Raw genomic sequence first — 20,006 nt, 5'->3', positions numbered from 1 at the left:
GCATAGGTCAAGGTATGTGGGAAGGGACATGGAGCTTCCATGCCTTATCTGAGCTACCTACTTTCCTTGAACATCCAAGCTCTCTGCTGAATGCTGTCCTTTTGGGTTTTTAGGGAGGCTTCATGACCCAGGCATGATTGAATAAGTCGTTGGCCATTGACGATTGATTGACTCTCCAGTTCCTCTCTTCTCCCTTCTCCAAAGGTTAGGGGGTAGGACTGAGAGAGTTCCAACTCTAATCACTCAGTTGGCTCCCCTGGTGGCCAGCCCCCAATCTTAGGTGCTTTCCAAAAGTCACCTCAGGAACATAACAAAAGACGTCTTTCTCACTGTCATCACAGAAAATTCCAAGGGTTTTTGGAGTTCTGTGTCAGGAGCAGGAGGAAGACCAAATAAATATTTCTTACTATAAATCACAATATCACAGCCTATAACTGACTCTCTAGAGCTTTTGCCTGTGATATTTTAGAAGACCACAGGTTCAGACTAAAACCATACATGGAAAGACATTTTCAGAGTAAGCTTACCATAGAGTGTCTTCTCTTTCTGTACTGCTATTTTGTGTGCAGGCCCCTAGCAGTAACTTTTCCACAGGTGAGTGCCATGTGCCTGACAAACAGAAGTGGCCCTTCTCTAAACCCCTACCCTAAGTCTTCACTCTGTGTTGTGTGTGTGTCTCCTAGAGCGGCATTGCATGGTGTTAGCTATCCCAACACGTGTTCTCCTCTTCTCTGGGATGCATGGGGGATTGAACAAACCATGTCTGCTTCTCTCAGGGACTCTGTTGCTAATATAGGGCCTGTACCCCAGGAGGCATCAGGGAGCAGTTACTGCTGAGTATGACTATACCCTGCTCATCACAGAGGGCAAACTGGCCGCCAGGCAGAACTGAATGGATTTTGTGCTTGGCTACCTTAGTGTTTAAATGAAAAGCTAAATTAGTGGCTGACATGTAAAAGATTGCATATAGAAATTTCATATAGAAACACTCTCTTCTCTTGAAAAATGGGAAGATGGGCCATGTTGGGCTAGCGTTCTTGCCGTTCCTACCTTGTATCAGTTGGCTGGAACTGAGCGGTGGCTTCCTCAAGGCAGGATGCTGTTCTGATCTCCAGTCTCCATACTCAAGGGCATCTTAAGCCCTGCTAATCTCTCTTCTTGAGTCATCAGCCTAGCCAGTGAAGAACCCTGTTGGTGACCCCTGACTGTCGGCTGTGGCTGACAAACCTTTTTAGTGGCTCCAGACACTTCAATAATCGTGTGAGAGTCCTGTACCCTCTCCAGTAGGAGCACATAGCATAACATTTTACATACTATCCGGGGCTCTCCAGCCCCTCCCAAGGCCAGGCTGCAGACTTGCAGGGCCAGAACTCCAGGGTCAGAGATGACATCTTTTTCTGCCACCTTCCAACAGTCTTTTGCAGAATCCCCCGGCTGGCTCCTGCTCAACATTCCAGCCTCAGCTCTGTCAGCAACTGGAGACAGGCCTTCCTTGGCCCTTCATTGTAAAATTAGCTGTCCTCCCTTCTCTTGGCGCGCTAGTCCTTTTAAACTCTGCTTAAATTTTGCCTGGAAGTCTTCTTCCTCTCTGAAATGGTCTGGTTCAGACGTTAGTTCACCTGTTTACTGTCTGACCTCCACCCCCGCCCCAATACAGTGTAACACGGAGAGAGCACCGTCTGTATCCCAGTGCCGTGAATAAGCAGTGCCTGGTACCCAGTAGGCACGTAATAACAGCCTGTCGAATGAATGGATGGACGGGACGGATCCCCCCGTTCTCAATTTCCTTGAGGCATCGGGTGGCAGGAGCCAGGTGAGACAACAGCCCAACAGCCGGCGACCTCGGCCAAGTCCCGACCCTGGAGCCCCCTCCTGCTGCGCGGTACCAGGCAGCGCCCGCGGACGGCGAGAGGGCGGAAGCTTCGAGGCCGGAACGGGCGTGCCCGGCGCGCGGGTTGCGGGGGGGCGGCTTAACCGGCCGGACCGCAGCGGCGGCCGCGGGAGGGGAGGGGAGGGTCTGCGGGCGGCGGCGGCGGCGGCGGCGGCGGCGGCATGGCAGGTCGGCGGGTGAACGTGAACGTGGGCGTGCTGGGCCACATCGATAGCGGCAAGACGGCGCTGGCGCGGGCGCTGAGCACCACGGCCTCCACCGCAGCCTTCGACAAACAGCCGCAGAGCCGCGAGCGCGGCATCACGCTTGACCTGGGCTTCTCGTGCTTCTCGGTGCCGCTGCCCGCGCGCCTGCGGGCGGCGCTGCCCGCGTCCCCGGCGGCGTCCGGAGCCGAGCCCGAGCCCGGCGAGCCGCAGCTTCAGGTCACGCTGGTCGATTGCCCCGGGCACGCCTCCCTCATCCGGACCATCATTGGCGGTGAGCGCGGGCCGGGGCGGGAGCCGGGCTCGGGGACGCTGGGCGGAGCGGCCGGGCCCCGTGTCCGAGCTCGCCCGAGCCGCTGCCGGGGAAGGGGGAGCGTCTCACCTCCCGGCAGGGCCCCGCCCAGGACGCGAGAGGTGGACGGGGCTCGCCCGAGTCCCCGCCGGCAAGCGATCGGGGATTCTGGGACCCGAACTCGCGGCCGGCTGACGTGGAAGCGCTTCCCACCCAGCACAACCGCGCAGGAAGGTGCTTCCTTAAAGTGTTGGGTTTATGGTTTTTGGTTTCGGTTTTCAAGAGGAGTTTGTAGTACACGAACAAGTCAGAAAACTCCAAAAGACTGCCAAAAGGGTCTATATGAAAAGTGCCAACAGAAGAAGTCTGCACTCATCCGTTCTTTGGTCTCCTGGTTCCCATTTCTAGTCAACCACAGTCAGCCGCTGCCCCAGTTCCTTGTGTCATTTCAGAAAAACTCCACGTAAAGACAAGCATACCCGTGTTGTACGTAAACCCCCTCTTCTTTCTCTTCACAAAACGGTAACGTCTACACTGTTTTAGTGAACACCAAGGTCTCCATATCTGCACACAAAAAGCTATATTATTATTACTTCTTAGGGAGGGAGAGAGAAACCTAAGCAGGCTCCACGCCCAGCACAGAGTCCCGCTGGCGCTCCATCTCAGGACCCTGAGATCATGACCTGAGCAGAAATCGAGTCTTAGCGGACTGAGCCACCCAGGCTCCCCAAAAGCTATATTATTTTTAAGGGTCATATAAAAATCCCATCGTACAGCTGTGCCAACGTTTTCTTAACTAACTCTTAATGAAGGACACTTAAACGTCATTTTCAGTTTTGGCTAATGATGCTTCAGTGAATTTTCTAGAACAAGACTGGTGGGGGTGCTGATCTGGCTGTAGGGGGTGCTGCTGGAACTGAACTGGCTTGGGCAAAGAGCACATGCATTTTCAGTCATGAGAGGTACTGCCAAAATGCCCTCCAAAGATGTTCCATTTAATCAATTTTTAATTACAAGGTAATACATGAATACGTTCTGCTTGTGAAGAAATAGAACTTTTCAGATTAGGTAAAGGTCTGGTAATGGTCCCTCCTCTTTCTCCAGAGGAAGCCACTATTATACCTTTGTAGCTTACTTTTCTGGGTACGTTTTTACTGCAATTAAATCTGTGGACAGGGCTTTAAAACATGCTCTGTTTTTAGAGGAAAATGATAAAATAATAGAAGCGTCTGGCACAAAAAGGTAAACAGCTAAAAGAAGTCTCTTCTTCACTGCTGACCCAAGTATTTGGTTACTTTCCTGTTTTCCACTGCCTTGTCTTTCCTTCCAATTCTCTACACCTACAAGCACATACGGGAATATATATTGGGCAGATGGTTTTATTGGCTTGGTGGCAGTTGGCCTCATTGGTCGCTGGGCATACTGGGTCCCAACTGTAGTGATGAGTGTATTAAGTACTTTAATCTTTGTTACCTCCCGGCTATTCCATGTTGTAGGCAGTCTGAGGTCATTTCCCCATTTTACAGTAGAGGAAGTGGAGGCTCAAAGGGAAGGGACCTGCCCAAGGTCACATGGCCTAAAGTCTTCTACTCAAGTTGTGTGTCCGTCATCAGATGAATGTTAAGGGTCCTGTGATCCTCTCTACTCTTTTCCCCTTTCCTTAACAATTCTGTTTAGTCGAGTCCAGGTACATCTTCAGACATATACTCTGAGCCAGTCTGGGTTGGAGATGGAAGAGCCAGGTTAAAGTAAAATAAGAAGTCACTTTTAGGGTTTTTTTGTTGTTTGCTTTTTTAGTAAATAGTGTAGGTGAATAGTAAAGGGCATGCTTTTGAAGTAAGAACTGGGCAGGAGACCTAGCTTTTCCCTATACTAACTGTGCCCTTTGAACCTGATTTTGGGCCTTCCAAACACTGGCAGATAGCAACCACACAGCTCTTTATTGGCTTTGCTTTTCTGCCATGTTTGCCACTTCCCCGGGCAGACTCTGCAAGGAGTGCAGTGGTTACCATTTAATAGTTGAAGAAATTGGGATATAGGGAGGCTGCTGGTAAGTGGCACACCAGGTCCCCCTAGTCCCAAAGCTGGAGCTCTTTGCCATGCTTCCTCAGATCACTTTGTACTTCCCCTGCACCCTTTCTAATATATCCATTTATAGAGAAGCACTTTGTAGGACAAAATGTTTCAGGTGCCAGCCTTATCCTATATAACCAAATTTTAATGACTCTTAAGAACTTGGCAAGTCCTTAGTTTAGACGGCAAAACTGTAAAAGAAGAGGAATATTTTCTCTTCTTACAGGTACATCGTGGCTCTTCTTTTCTCTCATCTCCTGAGTGAGGAGACTTTCTGTACCTTCTTTTTTTTTTTTTTTTTAAGATTTTATTTATTTATTTGATAGAGAGAGAGACACAGCGAGAGAAGGAGCACAAGCAAGGGGAGTGGGAGAGGGAGAAGCAGGCTTTCCGTGGAGCAGGGAGCCCCATGCGGGCCTGGATCACCAGGACCCTGGGACCATGACCTGAGCTGAAGGCAGACGCTTAACAACTGAGCCAACCGGGCATCTCTTTCCTTACCTTCTTACAGGCATTAAAATGCAACCTGAACACAGTGGGATGGTGAGACCACGGCTGCCACTATCCTTCTTTCCATAGATCAGATTCTCACCCTTTTCAGAGAAATGAGAAAAAATGAGGGAAAGGGTGCCCACATTTGAGTACCTGTTCTGGCCCACGCCTGTTGCTAAGAACTTGCATTTGTGCAGCAGCCCCAAGTGGTGGGAGTGTTAGGCCTATTTTTCTGATAAAGGAACTGAAGCTTGGAAAGTATAAAGTACCCTGGGCTGGTGTTTACCTAACTCTGCCTCCCCTAACCTGGGTCTGGTTAACACCTTTAGTTACCTCGTGGCTCATAGATCCATAGCCGTCTTTGCCTTTTTGAGATGGCCCCAGAGGCCAAATCCCTGCCTCTGACAGCTGCTCTCCTACAATGCTGGACTGCCTGCCCTCCTCTTCCTGATCCTCCATTTCCATACAGCAGGCCGAGAACTCTCATGTCAGCCCTCAGCTTCAACACTTCCCAGTGGCTCCTCTTTGTGCTTAAAATGCCAGCCTCTTCTCTGTGGGCTGCAGAACCCACGATCTGGCCTCCGTCTTCCTCTGAGCTCATCCCTTGCTCCCGACCTTCAGTCTCACTGCCCTCATTTTTACTTATTGAATGGGCTAGTTTTGCACCTGCTCTTCCCTCTCTTTGGTACATCCAGCTCCTCCTTCATATCTCAGCTCGAGTGTCCTGTCGAGAGGGCTCTTCTGAGCTGCCCAGCCAAAGTATCCTCAACTCTCTGCCCCATGTGATTTCTCATGTCCCTATTTTACTGCCTTACAACCCTTTTCAGTATCTGATAACTCTGTGTGTTTCCTTGTTGACTGTCTCTGTCCTCCATGAGAGCAGAGTAGGAATCATGCCTGGCTTATTTACCAGCATATTCTCAGCGTTTGGGCCAGAGCCAGGTGTGTGGTAGGCATTTGGTAAGTCTGAATGGGGGAAGCTGTGTCCCACTTCCTGGGCTGGATGGCAAAAGTGAGCAAAGAACTTTGTTCATGGGTTAGTGGACAGAAAGCAATCAGCATGGGGCCTGGCTTATAATCGATACATTATGCATGTTTCTTATTTCTCTAGTCTAGGAGCTAAAGGCAGAGCTAGGGAGAGGGTGCTGTCCAATGTGCCTAGTGACCTATCAGAGCTTTTAGCATACAGGATAAAAGCAGGAATAACTCAACTTTGCTGGGCAGTGGGGTATAGGGCATGATGGGGGGAAAGAAGAGCTTTCCTGGCGGAGGAAACGCTTGGTCAGGGCTCTGTAGCTTAAACCTTCCTTTTTGTCTGTTCAGACTTAGAGATAATGACCAGCATTTAGTTGTGGCTAGAAATCAGCATGGCGTGTGGGGAGGTGTGATGAAGATGAAGGTAGAAGGGCTGGTGGGCCAGAGCCTCTAGAGTGCTGAGTGTTGTTGAACTTAGATTAGGTTAGGCCCTTAGCATAGATTTCTTTCTTTTTTCTTTTTTTTTTTTTTAATTTTTAAAGATTTAATTTATTTGACAGAGATCACAAGCAGGCAGGGAAGCAGGCATTGGGTGGGGGAAGCAGGCTCCCTGCTGAGCAGAGAGCCCGATGCAGGGCTCGATCCCAGGACCCCGAGATCATGACCTGAGCTGAAGGCAGAGGCTTAACCCACTGAGCCACCCAGGAGCCGCACCTTAGCATAGCTTTCTTCTAAGGGCCTTGGCGGCGTTTTAAAGCAGGGTTGTGACAAGATCAGGCCTGAGCTTTAGGATGATGCAAGAGTCCCAGGCAGGCAATGCACCTGCACTTGGAATTGCTGGAAGACTGGGGTCTTGTTAGAATTCCTGGCTTGTTGTGAGTGGTTTAGACCCCTTGCTGAATACATTAGCCCTAGTAGAAGGAAATGAGGATGATTGTCTCAGTTCTATGATGATATCTCTGAAGTTTAATATATCTTATATTAAAGCCAGTTCTCATTGATTCTCTTGCTACGCCCCCAAAGTATTTTCGCTACCCAAAAGATTCCTTTCTTAGCTTAGAGAAAATTGGGCTTTATCTGCTTGATCCATGTGGCCATAGATAAAACTCCGTGGTACCAGGGGGAGGTTAATAGTGACAGTAGTACTTAGCTTTTATTTAGTGCTGCCCTTAAGCTGTTTTTTCCCCCATTTAACACTCAAAGCAATCTGGTGAAGTAAGAGGTGATATTCCCATTTTACAGGTGAAAAAGCAGGCTCAGAGAGGTCAGGTGGGGAGCACAGTTCCTAAGTGTCAGGGCTGGGTTTGAACCTGTGTTGATCTGACCACACAGCTCCTACTCAGGCATTCTCAATGGGAATGAAAAAGTGTATCCGTCCACTCAGGCCCCCTATAGTAGTGTTTCAGGGCAGTATTTTTCTCTAATCCATTTTGGAGTATAAATCTTTCAGGGCTAGAACTTCAAAAAGATTCAGTAATGTATGTTTTAAAGACTTGGGTGGGGGTGAGGGACTTGGACCCATCCTCAATCTAACTCTGGCAGGAAAGAGGAGAGCTGAAAAATGCTGGTATCTTGGCTTGGCAATTTATAGTCCTCTTGTGGCTGCTAGGATTAACAGTGTATTGTCTCCTGGTCTTTTGTTCCAGTTGTTAATGAACAACAGCTCTTCTGCCACGACTTGTCGCCCTGATCCCTTCCCTCCTCTGCCCACCATTTAAGTGGTGCTTCCTGCCTGGCTTGGACCCTCTCTGGGTCCCTAGGTCTTTCCCTAGCTGGAGCTGATGAGAGCTGCCACAGCCTTGTAAGTCTGACTCAGTTACTCTCTTTGGAGGGAAAACATTCAGCAAACCCCCCTGGGGATATTAGTCTCTGCAGCCTGGGAGGAGACCCTCTTTGTAAAACTTAAGCTACTTTGCCTTCTCTGTTTTTCCAGCTCTCTGCGCTCTTGGTGCTGATGCAGAGAAAGTGCTTGTCCCTTTGGCTTGTTTTATTAAGTCAAGCAGGTTTTTTATATTCCCGTTTGGGCACCTGCATGTAATGCCCAGAAAGCAGTGCAGTAGTCACAGAAGCCGAGACAGCAAGGGGCCTGGTGGTACACGGAATTTGGGCATTATGCTAGTGTAAAACCAGCCAGCCACACAAAAAACCCGATTTTGGTTTTCTTTACCTCTAGTCTTTTTATGAATCTGCACAGCAATACATTGTTATGGTATGGTGTTCATATATATGTGCCCTAAAATATTGGGACGTATTTAAAGGAGTTGATACAACTGGAAATGCTTCTTTAACCTAAACTTCTTTAGCTCCTAGAATCTTCCAGGCCTTGCTTCCCTGTATCTTCATTCTCACTCCAGGAGCGCTGCCTTTGATTTTTTCTTCTTTGTTAAAAGGTGATGTTACTGTAACAGAAGATTCTTGTCTGCGATGCCAATTCTGAGTGAAGTGAACCCTGACACTGATGTCTCTTGTGTTAACGTGCTGACAGCCTCTCTGTCCAGTAGGGAGTTGGCTGCATGCAGTGCCCAGTGTGCCTGTTTTCAAACACAAGTTTTTCTGTTCTGTCTGCTACCTTGTCACTCTCTGACCCCTCCCGGTCTCCTTCCAAGTTGGAGCGCCTTTTGCTGTCTCTAGGAGACTCTCAAGTTCAGCTTTGTCTGTAGCCGTGCGCCTGGTGCTGGATGGCAGGTGACTTTGCTTTGGTTTGGGTGACAGTGTGGAGGTAACATAACATTGGAGATGCAGCTTGAGTTTAAATTAATGCAGAATATTCGAGCAGGAACCAACAGGAAAGAAAAATGGAAGCAGGTAGTCATATTTCATTCTGTGGGGTACATTTTTCTTCTCATGGGGCTTGCCCTTGAGAACAAAACATATCAAATGTTAAATCAAAGAATATTTTTGTAGTCATGCTAGGAATAGAAAATAATGCAAAGACTTTGCCTTCTGGAGGCAAATATTTTGCTGGAAGGTTATAATCAAAGTCAGAAGGAAATCATGGCTACAGCTTTTGGTAAAGCTGTAATCATTTAAAATTAATTGCTTTTAAGCTTTTTACTTAGCATCTCCTTTGTTTTCTATCTTCTTTGTCTCCTGGGTTTTTCTTCAAAAATCACTTCATCCAGGTTGGAATAAGATTTGGGCAGGCATCCCAGGAAACAAGCCTTAAATTAATCCCTGAGACATATTCCCTGCTCAGTCATTTTTTTTGTTGGCTAGAGCCTCGGACAGGCTAGGAGTGAGGCACCCTTGTCTTGGAGCGTGGGTCCGTTCCCTTTGACCAGCCGGCCTTTCAACTTGTGCTCAAGGTGACAGTGTCTGTAGCACTGGTGCTGGGTGATCCAGCAGCCCTTGTCCTGGTGAGGTGGAGCCTGACATTTCTGAGATGGCCTCAGGGTGGGGCGAGGAGCCGGAATGAACCCTCCTAGGGTCAGATGGCACCTTGTGTCTCTCCTGCTCTGCTGTAGTGGCTGGGTTCTCCTTATTCAAGTATTCCTTTTAGTCTGGAAGTATCTAAGGGACAGAGACAACATCTGAATTATGTCAGTAGCTCTAGGGCCAATCCAGGGCCTAGCACATAGTAGATACCCAATAATGCCTGTAAACATTTTTATTGAGATATAATTCACATACCATAAAATGAACCCATTTCAAGTGTATACTTTGGTGGTGTTTAGTATGTTCCCAGAGTTGCATAGAGCCTTTGCCACAATCCAAGTTGAGAATATTTTCATCAGTACAAAAAGAAGCCCCAGGGCGCCTGGGTGGCTCAGTGGGTTAAGCCTTCGGCTCAGGTCATGGTCTCAGGGTCCTGGGATCGAGCCCCGCGTCGGACTCTCTGCTCAGCAGGGAGCCTGCTTTCCCCCTCTCTCTCTGCCTGCCTCTCTGCCTACTTGTGATCTCTGTCTGTCAAATAAATAAATAAATAAAGTCTTAAAAAAAAAAAAAGAAGAAACCCCAGGCTTATTAACAGTCACTCTCCATTCTCCCCTCCCCTAGGCCCATGCAACCACTGATTTACTTCATGTGAACAGATTTGCGTTTACTGGACATTTCATAAAAATGGAATCATCCAGCATATGGCCTTTTGCATCTGGCTTCTTTTGATTGGTGTGATGCTTTCAAGGTTTTCCATGTTGTAGCATGGAGTAGATACACGTCATTCCTTTTTTAGAGAAATTTTTTAAAAATTTTATTTTTAATTCTGGTAAAGTAAATATTACATAAAATTTGCCATCTAACCATTTTTTTTAAGGGGAGGAGAGAAAGAAAGGGAGAGAGAAAGGAGCAGGGAGGGGTAGAGGGAGAGGGAGAGAGAGAATCTCAAGCAGACTCTATGCTCAGCAGGAAGCCCATCACGGAGCTCGATCCCACCACCCTGAGATCATGACCTGAGCCGAAATCAAGAGTCGGATGCTTAACTGACTGAGCCTTTTGTGCGTTCCAACTGTTTAACCATTTTTAAATTTACAGTCCAGTGACATCCATCTCCAGAACTCTTGATCTTAAAAAGCTGAAACTTTAGGGGCGCCTGGGTGGCTCAGTCGGTAAAGTGTCAGCCTTTGGCTTAGGTCACGGTCCCTGGTTCCTGGGATCAAGCCCCGCATTGGGCTCCTTGCTCCACAGGGAGCCTGCTTCTCCTGCTTCCCCTGCTTGTGCGCATGTGTGCACTCTCTCTGTTAAATAAGTTAAAATCTTAAAAAAAAAACAAACAAAACTGAAACTCCGTAGCCATTAAACAGTGACTTTCCCTTCTACCTTCCCAGCTGTATTCATCCCTTTTTACAGCTGAGTAGTATTCTAGTATGTGTGTATACTGTTTTTAACCTGTTCATCTTCTGAAGGACATTTGGATGGTTTCCACTTCTTGGTGATTATGCCTAATCCTGCTGTGAGCATTTGTGTACAAATCTTTGTGTGGACACATGTTTTTATTCCTTGGCATATACCTAGGAATGGAATTACTGGGTCACAGGGTAGCTGCTTCTACTTTTCTACATATATTGTACACTCTGTTTGGATGTGAAGGCAGATACAGACGTGCCTGTCTTCAGGAAACTCAACGGTCCAGAAGACCAGGGAGGAGCAGGAGGCAGTGCCAACAGCCAGTTAAGATGGAGAGTCATAAGGGCTTCATAAAGAGGAGCTTAGGATATGAGTGCCTCTGCCTGGGACAGGCAGGAAGGGCATCCCTCAGGAGGGGACCCTGGGCAGGGCCTGGAAGGATGACCTAGAGGTTTCCAGGCAGAGGACAAGAAAGGGCAGAGCAGACCCAGGGTGCAGCCTGATGAGCAGTTGGAGGTATGAGAGCAGATCTGGCTCAAGAAGCAGGCAGTCAGTCAGTGGGAGAAGTGGGAGGAGGTAAGGCCAGGGCATAAGGGTCATGGGCAAGTTAGGAGGAGGGGCTGTCTTGTCAGAGCTTTGAAGGATGGCTGAGATTTTCCCAGTGGGAATAGGAGAGGCTTTCCTGCTAGAGGACTCAGAGTGAACAGGGACATAGGGGCAAAGGGAGGGCAAGAGTGTGGAGCTCACAGGGAGGCAGCAGGATATGAGGCCGAGCTGCAGAGACCCTGGGGCCCCAGAGCTCAGGAGCTTGGAGAGCCTGTAGTTGGAGGCAGGTGGATGGTTTTTAAGCTGGGAGATCCTGCTGGCTTTTGAAGAGTCGGAGAAGAGGGCTTGTGCCAAGTGGTCTGGGGCCATGCGTCCCTCTCCTTATTCTGACCGAGGCTTCCAGAGCCAGCTAGAAGAGGGAGGGAGAGCGACCACAGGCAGAATGGACACTGTGAGGAGGGATAGTGTGGCTCTGGGGGTGCAGACGTGGCAGTGCAGACTGGGGGCTGAGGCAGGTCTGCCTCTCTCAGGGAGAGAGGGGAAATGGACGCTTTGGGAACTTCTGCTGTCTCGCTGGCCACAGTTCTAGGCCCTTTATTATCTCACTCCACCCTGCCAGCCAGGGGTGGGAGAGTTTCCCTCTCCATTGTACAGCCCACACAGGCGAGAGTCCAGAGGTCAGTAACTGGCTCAGCAGGGGTCTAATCCAATTTGATTTCAGAAAACCTGGGTTGCTGGGAAGCTGCTCTCAGACCTTAGTTCACGCCTACTTTGGAAGGAACTATGGCTCCTGAGGAGCGGTTTATATACAAGTCAATTTGTCAAAAATAGAGATTTCAGCTTCCATTCTCCCCTGGATTATTTGAGTTTTGTTTTTTTGTTAATTGGGTCTTTTATTTTCTTGTGCTGTGCGATTAGGCTCCTGCTGCTTTGAAGTGGCCTTGGTTGGGTGGGGAGAGAGTGGGGAGGACTTAGTTAATGTGGTGATCCTCTCTTGGCAGGAGAAGAAACAAGTTTTGCTGTTAAGAGAGAAGTTGACTTTCCCTCTTTCCCTATCTCCTGTGTTGTGATGATGCCTCTCTTGTCTTGGGGCCTTCAGGAAGACTAAAATAATTTCCTTTGTCTCTAACCTACTTCCTGAGGATATTTATTTGGTGGCATACACAGGTGCTACCTAAAGATAAACCTGACTTTTTTCTTTTAAAATTAGTGCTTGAAATTGCTAGCATTGACCTGTGTGGCCTCAGGAACCTGCTCTAGCTGGCCTCCTGGCTTCATCCTTTATCATAGATTTATTTGGGTTGCTTAAAGCTCAGGGAGGGTCAGTGGCTTGTCCTTGGTCATCTGACACAGGGACTAGAGCTCTGTCTTCCCAGTTACATTGCAATGTGGCACTTAAGAAAATAGCTCTGCTGGGACGCCTGGGTGGCTCAGTTGGTTAAGCAGCTGCCTTGGCTCAGGTCATGATCCCAGCGTCCTGGGATCGAGTCCCACATCGGGCTCCTTGCTCGTCAGGGAGCCTGCTTCTCCCTCTGCCTCTGCCTGCCATTCTGTCTGCCTGTGCTCGCTCTCTCTCCCTCTCTCTCTCTGACAAATAAATAAATAAAATCTTAAAAAAAAAAAAAAACGAAAAAAGAAAATAGCTCTGCTTGTGGTCATTTCTAGGTGATTTTCAGGGCCTTATGCCATAAGCACCAAAGACCCTCGTGTGTGTGTGCACGTGTGTCTGCTCAGTGTTCCTTAGTCTCTGAAATGATGACCCAGGGCATGTTCAGAGATATTCATCAGAACTTATGCTCTAGAGAAAAAAAGACTACAGAAGAAGACCTCCATTTCTTGAGCATTTGCACAGGCAAGTAGGTGGAAAGACCAGGAAGGGAAGCTGGTGTTCGCCAGCACAGACCTTGTGCCCATCAGCCATCAGTGTGGCTAAGAGAAGCCTGATGGACACTTTGACTGTGAGGGACAGTTTTTCAGAAATCTCTGCAGGGCCTTGCTCAGCACTGTCCGACAGAAGGGATGTGATGATGGGAACGTTCAGCTTGGCGGCTGTGGGCACGTGAGGCCAATGAGTATTCGCGCTATGGCTAGTGCAACTGAGCAACTGGATGTCTTAATTAAATTTCATTGGAAAGTTCTAGACCTGTGGATCCATCTGCTTATTGGGCCGGTTTCCTCATCAGTGAATATCACAGGCCTCAGACCCCACATCTTCAAGACCTCCCTCTTTACTTCCTTACCTTCCTGGGGAATGATACCTCCACTCTCCTGAGGCACGACCTTTTCTTTTCCTCTCTTCTCTTCTCTCTCCCTCCCTTCCATCTTTGCTTCTTCCCTTCCTTTTTTCTTTTCTGTTTTTTTCTCTTCTTTCTTTCTTTCTTTTCAAGGTTTACTTATTTATTTTAGAGAGAATGTAAGTGGAGTGGGGGGCAGAGAGTATCCCAAGCAGACTCTAAGCTGAGCATGGAACCCCATGTGGGCTGGGGGGTTGGGCAGTGGCAATCCCATGACCCTGAGATCATGACCTGACCCAAAACTGAGAGTCAGATGCTTAACCGACTGAGCCACGTAGACGCCTCAGGGTATGACCTTTGAAATTATCCTCAGTGTGTCCTCCTTCATATGAGTTGGTGACCAAGTCTTATCGCTCCTGCATGTCCTCTGACCTGTGTGTCCTTGCCATCACTGTGGCTGCTCCCTTAGGACAGGCCTCCTCCATTGGTGCCCAGCTGGATGAGTACAGTGTTCCTTCACGGTCTCTCTGATTCCAGCCCCCCCCCTTAAAACTATCCTCCCCTCTGTAGCCAAGAACTCTTTCTAAATTGCTAATGTAGTTATTTTACCTCCCTGTTTTAAAAGTCTTGCATTGCCCTCCATTGGCAGAAAGGCCAAATTCCTCAGCATGTCTGATATCAGCCCTTCATGATGGCTCCGTGTCTCTCTGTCTCTCTTTGTCTCTCTCAGGACTCCTGGCTTAACGAACTACTTGGAGGTCTCTGGACAGATCACACTCTCTTGATGGCTGTGTCATCAGGCAACATGCCCTTCTCAGGGAAACCTCAGTGTAGGCTTTCCCCAGCCTCAATTAGGTGACCATTATTCGAGGGCCTCTGACATCCTATATATACCCTAGGATCTCATTTTCTCCCCATTGGTTGTCATTTTCTGTTTACCGGGTTATGTTTTCCACTGGACTTGATCCCCTTTGAGGGCAGGAGCCTGTTATCATTCACCTTCGTGTGCAGGGGCCCAGGACCTGGCCTGGCCCCGAGTCAACCTTTGGTGCATGCAGACACGAGTGAATGAACGAACGGCTGGATAAGGGGTCATTTCCCACTGCCTGCAGCACTGACCCACCCTCTTGGGGGGCCTGGAACCAGTGGCCACACAGAGTTCACAGTGGAGGAAGCCTGCCTTGAGGTTAGACAAGTTCATCTTTCAGTGGAAATTCAGTCCTCGTATTTCATTTTCAGGCCACTTTGCGTAGCAAAGTAGTTTAACTCGGAGCAGATTTCTGCTGTGCTGTTGGTTAATTTCATGGCCCACAGAGGGTCAGCACGCTAATGCCGGGAACACGGTGACCTCAGTGCTGCTCACCGCACACGGTGAGGGCCCGGCAGCCCTGTTGTTTTAGAAGCAGTTTTCAAACATCCTTCAACGGGCTGATTCTGAGTTAACAGGGGTGACCTTTTCAAGACCATTTTTAAAAGCTGTAACATAGATCCCTCCCAGACCGTATATTTTCCTTTCTCCACACAGTTCAAAGGGGCTGGGTTGTCTCATAGGTTTTTGCCAGCAATCTTCAGCTTGACCCTGGTTGTTTAAGTCTGCCGGAGGAAATTTGAACAAACTTGTACTTTGGTAATTCTTCTGCCTCTGTGAACCTTTAACCTTAAGGTTTCTTTCAGAGCCGGGGGCTGCATTGTCACCAGTCGTCCCTGCTGGGGCTTTCAAAGGGCATTGTCTAGTGCGTCTGTTTTCACTTTGCTACTGGAGTTCTTTTGAGGAAGGGTATTAATTCAGACCTGATTTTGAGACAGGACGAGGACTTTTAAACTTGCCCCAGAGCTTGGGGATGGGGAAATGAGCATAATGCAAGCCTGTGGCCCGTGCCAGTGATGTTCTGCAAATAGGCTTCGAAGGTGAAGGGAGAAGAGGCCCTCCAGAGGTGGATTGGGCCCGTTAGCTGTCCAGTGGGTGACCCTGGCTCTGCCTGGTCTGGCTTGACAACGTGACAGAAAGAGGTTCCTCTCTCTGATGGTCAAGCTTTGGGCCCAGAATTCCTCCTGAATGTATGCCTCCTGGAGCACCAGTTCTTATGAACCTGGGAGGGCAGATGTGAACTTGGGGTTCACATACTATTACAGAATACTTGAAGGATATGACACTTATGGGGAAAGAGAAGAGGGCTCCCTGAGGCAGGAGGGTAGGGACGTGGTGGTGCTGTTCCCGCTGGCTGCCCCCAAGACTCCTGAGTCACCTTCAACAGATAGCTGATCTCACCATTTAGTTCTTCATGTGTTCTCTTGAGGGAAAGCCCAAAAGACACCTGAAAATGTGCAACATCACAGTCCTAGGCCCCTGTGGCCTTCGGGGGATGGTGTCTGGGCTGTTGCAGTGTCAGAGACCTGACGTTCCTGGTCTCTACCCGGGCAGCAACTTGTTTGTTCTGTCACCTACTTTTGCAATAGGCTGGGGGCTGTCTGAGCACCTGGCCTGGTCCCTCAGCTTTCTTTCATTTCTTTTCCCAAGATTCTAGTGTCCTAGGGGGCCCCTCTCTGTCAGATCAGACACTGTAGAAGGAAAGTTGTGTCATTCCATCGATCAGTTCATTCAGCAGGTCCAGAGCAATCTAGAGCTGGGAGTTGGGTTTGGTTTCCACTGGTGGGCAGGGAAGAAGGCTGAGCACCTGGGAGTGGGGGAGGCAGGTGCCACGGAAGTAAGCGGGATCGCGCAGCCCTGGACATTGGGACACTGCTGTGAAGGACAGCGCACAATGCCCAGAGACGGACAGGTGGATGTGCGGGGCCTCTTTTATCTGGAGGCTGGGGAAGGCCTTTCTGAGGAAGTTATGTTTGAACAAAAATCGGAAGGTTGGACAGGAGCCGTGGCAGCCCCTGGAGTGCTGGGAAGGAGTGGCACGCGTGAGGGTTTTGAGACGGGAGGAAGGTGGGGACTGTGGTACAAGTGAGCGGGTCACTCTGGCTGACTGTGCGGAGCTGTTTTCCACAGCAGACCCCCGGTGTGGGGCTGGTGTGTTGGACGAATGCGTATACTTGAGCCGCAGGCAGCTTCACCGTGGCTGGAGGATAAAGGATCTGCATGTCTTGTCATTCTGAGGTGAGGGCCAAGAGCAAGGAGGAGGGACACCAACAGCCTTCTGGAGGTGAATGGTCTCCGTGTGGCTGACCTTTGGCTTTTACCCACCCTCAGAACTGTCCGTTTCTGGTGCCCCTCATTTTCTTCCCATGGTAGAGGGAGGGGCCGAAGTGGGCATAGGAGTTGGCAGATAATCGTGGCATAAAGTGAACCAGTCTTCCCTCCTCTGTGCTTGTGTTTGGCCATTTTACATTGACTGCTTATGAACTATAAGCCCGGTGAAGGTTAAGGTTACATTCCTAAAGCACTAAACCAAGCACTGGACATCAGAGACGGTTAAGTGAAGTAGCTGAAGTCGCCGGTACCCAGCCCACCTTCTGAGACCTGGTCACAGCCCATGGAACACATGCCCCTAAATCTTTATCTCCATCCCGTTTCCTTTGGGGTACCTGTTGGATTAAAGGTAGTGCATTGGGGGCAGATTTTTGCCTTCTCTTTCTCCACCAGAAATGAGTTGAGCAGGAGATCTGGCCCATCCTGGATTGTGCCTAGAAGGGTACAGGGGTGGTTTCAACATTTTGATGGTTTGTGGTTCAGAACTGAAACTGGAGACCCATTTAGAGAAGACCAGGACCTTTCCCCGGAGGTTCCTGCCAAGGAGGCCTGGGCTGGCCCCAGACTTGAGTGGGTATTTTTCTGCCTTTGATTTTTCTCAAGTTGTTTAATAAGGGACAGTAGTTCATGTCCTTTAAAGCTCTCTTGAGATACCAATTTGGTCTTCGGGGGATAGCCATGTCCCCAGGTTGGAGGAGAATGTTTCCAGGTGACTCTAACAGGTTGGGGTTTGTCAGAAAGAAGCAGACCATATCACTGAACCTTGGGGGAGTCCTTTGAGAAAGAGCAACCTGGGTTCTTCTTGCCTATTTTCCCCCCTCTGGAATCAAATGGAATCTCTTTGCCTGGCAGATAATTCCCAGATTAAAAAAACAAAACAAAACAAAACAAAAAATACTGTATACTTGTTATTGTAGATTCATTATCTGTTCCTAAAAGTTTTTAGAAGTACATAATGAGAAAACTTGTCACAGTAACCAATAGTTTCTTTTCGAGGAATGAATATTTTCTAGGAAAGATAAGAGGCAGTTATTTTTGGTTTGATTTCTTCAGCTGAATCTTCCTCTCTTCCTCTTTATCTCAAAATCTGTCTCGGAAGGCAATCTGGGGACATTTTAGCAAGCGCCCTGGTAACAGATGTGTGTCATCCTTTTCCTGACACATCTCCAGGCCCAGAGAGGCAGCTGTACAGTTGCAAGCCGGCCCCAGGGCGGTAGGTGGAACCCATCTCCACACCGACTCCGGGACTGTTCGGTGCACAAGAGGGCAGTGTTTGCTTACGGTCTTGGATGGAGATGATCAGTGTGTAGGTTAGCAGGTCAACATAGTTAGAATGACCTCGGACTTTTTCAAGACAAAATAAACCGTAGGCCACAGCCATGATGGCTTCCCATAGATGCCTTTCAGCGCCTGACCCTTCCGAAAAATAGCTGCTTGCTATCTTTTCTTTCCCTAAAAAGAAAAATATTTTTACTTTCAGTGTTTATTTTTTATTTTTTTTAATCAAACGAAAGTACGGTTTGCGGCCTTGTACCTACAATGGCAGAGGTTAAAGAGTGTTGCGAAAGCAAAACCACTGCTTTCTAATTAAAAACCATATGGAAAGGTTTTTGTTTGAAGCAAGGGGTCAAATGTATATTCTGCCCCCTTCACATCAGTGTAAAGATTATCTGACTTAACTTTGAAAACATTTGAAGACGTGGGCTTCAGTTATCAACCTTTCTCTGCAAGTTCATGGTATTAACCAGAGCAAGGCATTTCCAGGAGAGAAAAAAGGTGATCTCCCTGCCTCCCGGGGGCACAATATACTATCTGAAATAGGCCATGTCCGCTTTTGTATAAGGATTGGCCTGCGTTCAACTCTCCCGTGCTCTTCGGTACAGGCTTTCAGGCCAGAAAGATGTGTATTAATGGGCAGCCCCTGTCCCGCTGGATTGCATTCTGTGCCAGAGTTGGGGGCTTGCACCTCTTCTGTTCCCCCCATCCTGGAACTGTGGGTCCCAGGTACCTGCCACACGTTAACACTCGAAAAAGCTTAGCATATAGCAACAGCGGCCGCCAGGGCCAGTGCTCTGAGGAAATGCCAGAGATGATGGCGGGCAGGATGGTGAGGGACTGTGCATTCCAGTGGCAGTGCCCCTTCACCTCTCTGAGCCCGTTTGTGCACCCAGAATGCAGGTGGTTATCTTGCTTGGGGTGGTTGTAGCTGAAAAATGGCCGTAAAGCTTGTGGCATGTAGTAGGGAGCAGTTACTGTGATGTTGATGCCTCTGGCTCTCACCCGTTTATAAGCCCGTGGGCATGGGGGATTGTTGGACATGACGCTAGGGACACAGGCACGGACAGTCGTCCTTTTATTTGATTCACTAAGCGTGTCTGTTGCTCAGCCCCTCTTAGCATCTGCAACAAGACAAAATGAAATCTAGGTGGGTGGGGGGAGTGCTGCGCTGCCGCCTCAATCCTCTGATAGCCATCAAGAAAAGCTGGGTTCCCAAGCTTAGCCCTATATGAAATCAGATGTCTTCTTCTAATCTTTTCTAATCGCAACATAAATCTTCCAAAGTGAGTGTGTCTATAAGATAGATGCTGTGTACCCTGCGGAATATATTAGTATTTGTGACATCCTCACGGTCTTTAATTGATCAGTGGGATTTCATACAGAATTTGAATTTGACAGCACGGAGGGAGGAGAACCATGGGTGGCCTTCTTGTTTGCTTCCCCATGAAGCTCCTGTCCTGGCTTTTATTAGAAGGGTCTGGGTAGGAAGGGAAGGTTTTTGAGCTGCAGGCTTTCAAAAGAGGCTCACGCCATGTTTTTCCAGGAACATAATTTCTGAAAAATGCCGGGGCCCTCAATTTCCAAAGCAGCCTACTTTGTAAGGGGAATGAAAAGTTGTTTCTGTGTGTGGATTCTGGGTTGTTTTCCATCTTCACTCCCTAAGGCAGGGTTGGCAAGCGGGGAATGGGACAGATGTTCCTTGGTAGTAATTTCCAGTCAGATTCTTGTATGCCTTGTATACTCTGGGTCACCGTCAGCTCATAATGGAGCAAAATTGAGTAAGAATTCCTGCAATGAAAGACGTGAACTGCACACCGGCGAGATATGATGGTAGAGATAGAATGCATTCTGTGAGAAAATATTTCCAGTGCTATCTGTGAAATTCAGATTGAATAACCATTCTGAAGTGCTCCCTTTTAAAAGAGTTTCCTTCCACAAGCATTGCAGGCTGAGTAAATACCAATAATTTTTATTTCCCTTCTCCTTATCGTTCCCCCTACTGAAATGTTCCTGCACAGCCTATCTGGTCTTTTCAAGTGAG

At 48.5% G+C, this 20,006-nt stretch overlaps 1 protein-coding gene across 1 annotated transcript in view; it reads left to right on the top strand.

Annotated features, from left to right (window-relative positions):
- The first annotated feature begins 2,043 nt into the window (after positions 1–2,043).
- LOC111159079 (eukaryotic elongation factor, selenocysteine-tRNA specific) overlaps positions 2,044–20,006 on the top strand; it is a 248,509-nt gene continuing 230,546 nt past the window's right edge. The window contains exon 1 of the mRNA XM_022521467.1: positions 2,044–2,368. Coding sequence (XP_022377175.1) covers positions 2,053–2,368 — 316 coding nt within the window. The 5' untranslated portion in view covers positions 2,044–2,052. The remainder of the gene's footprint in view (positions 2,369–20,006) is intronic.

This window comes from Enhydra lutris, unplaced genomic scaffold, assembly GCF_002288905.1.
Source record: "Enhydra lutris kenyoni isolate GAN:26980312 unplaced genomic scaffold, ASM228890v2 scaffoldscaffold66, whole genome shotgun sequence".
In the NCBI taxonomy this organism is placed as follows: Eukaryota; Metazoa; Chordata; class Mammalia; order Carnivora; family Mustelidae; genus Enhydra; species Enhydra lutris.
The sequence above is the reverse complement of the archived record's forward strand: the minus strand, read 5'-3'. Positions and strand labels throughout refer to the sequence as shown.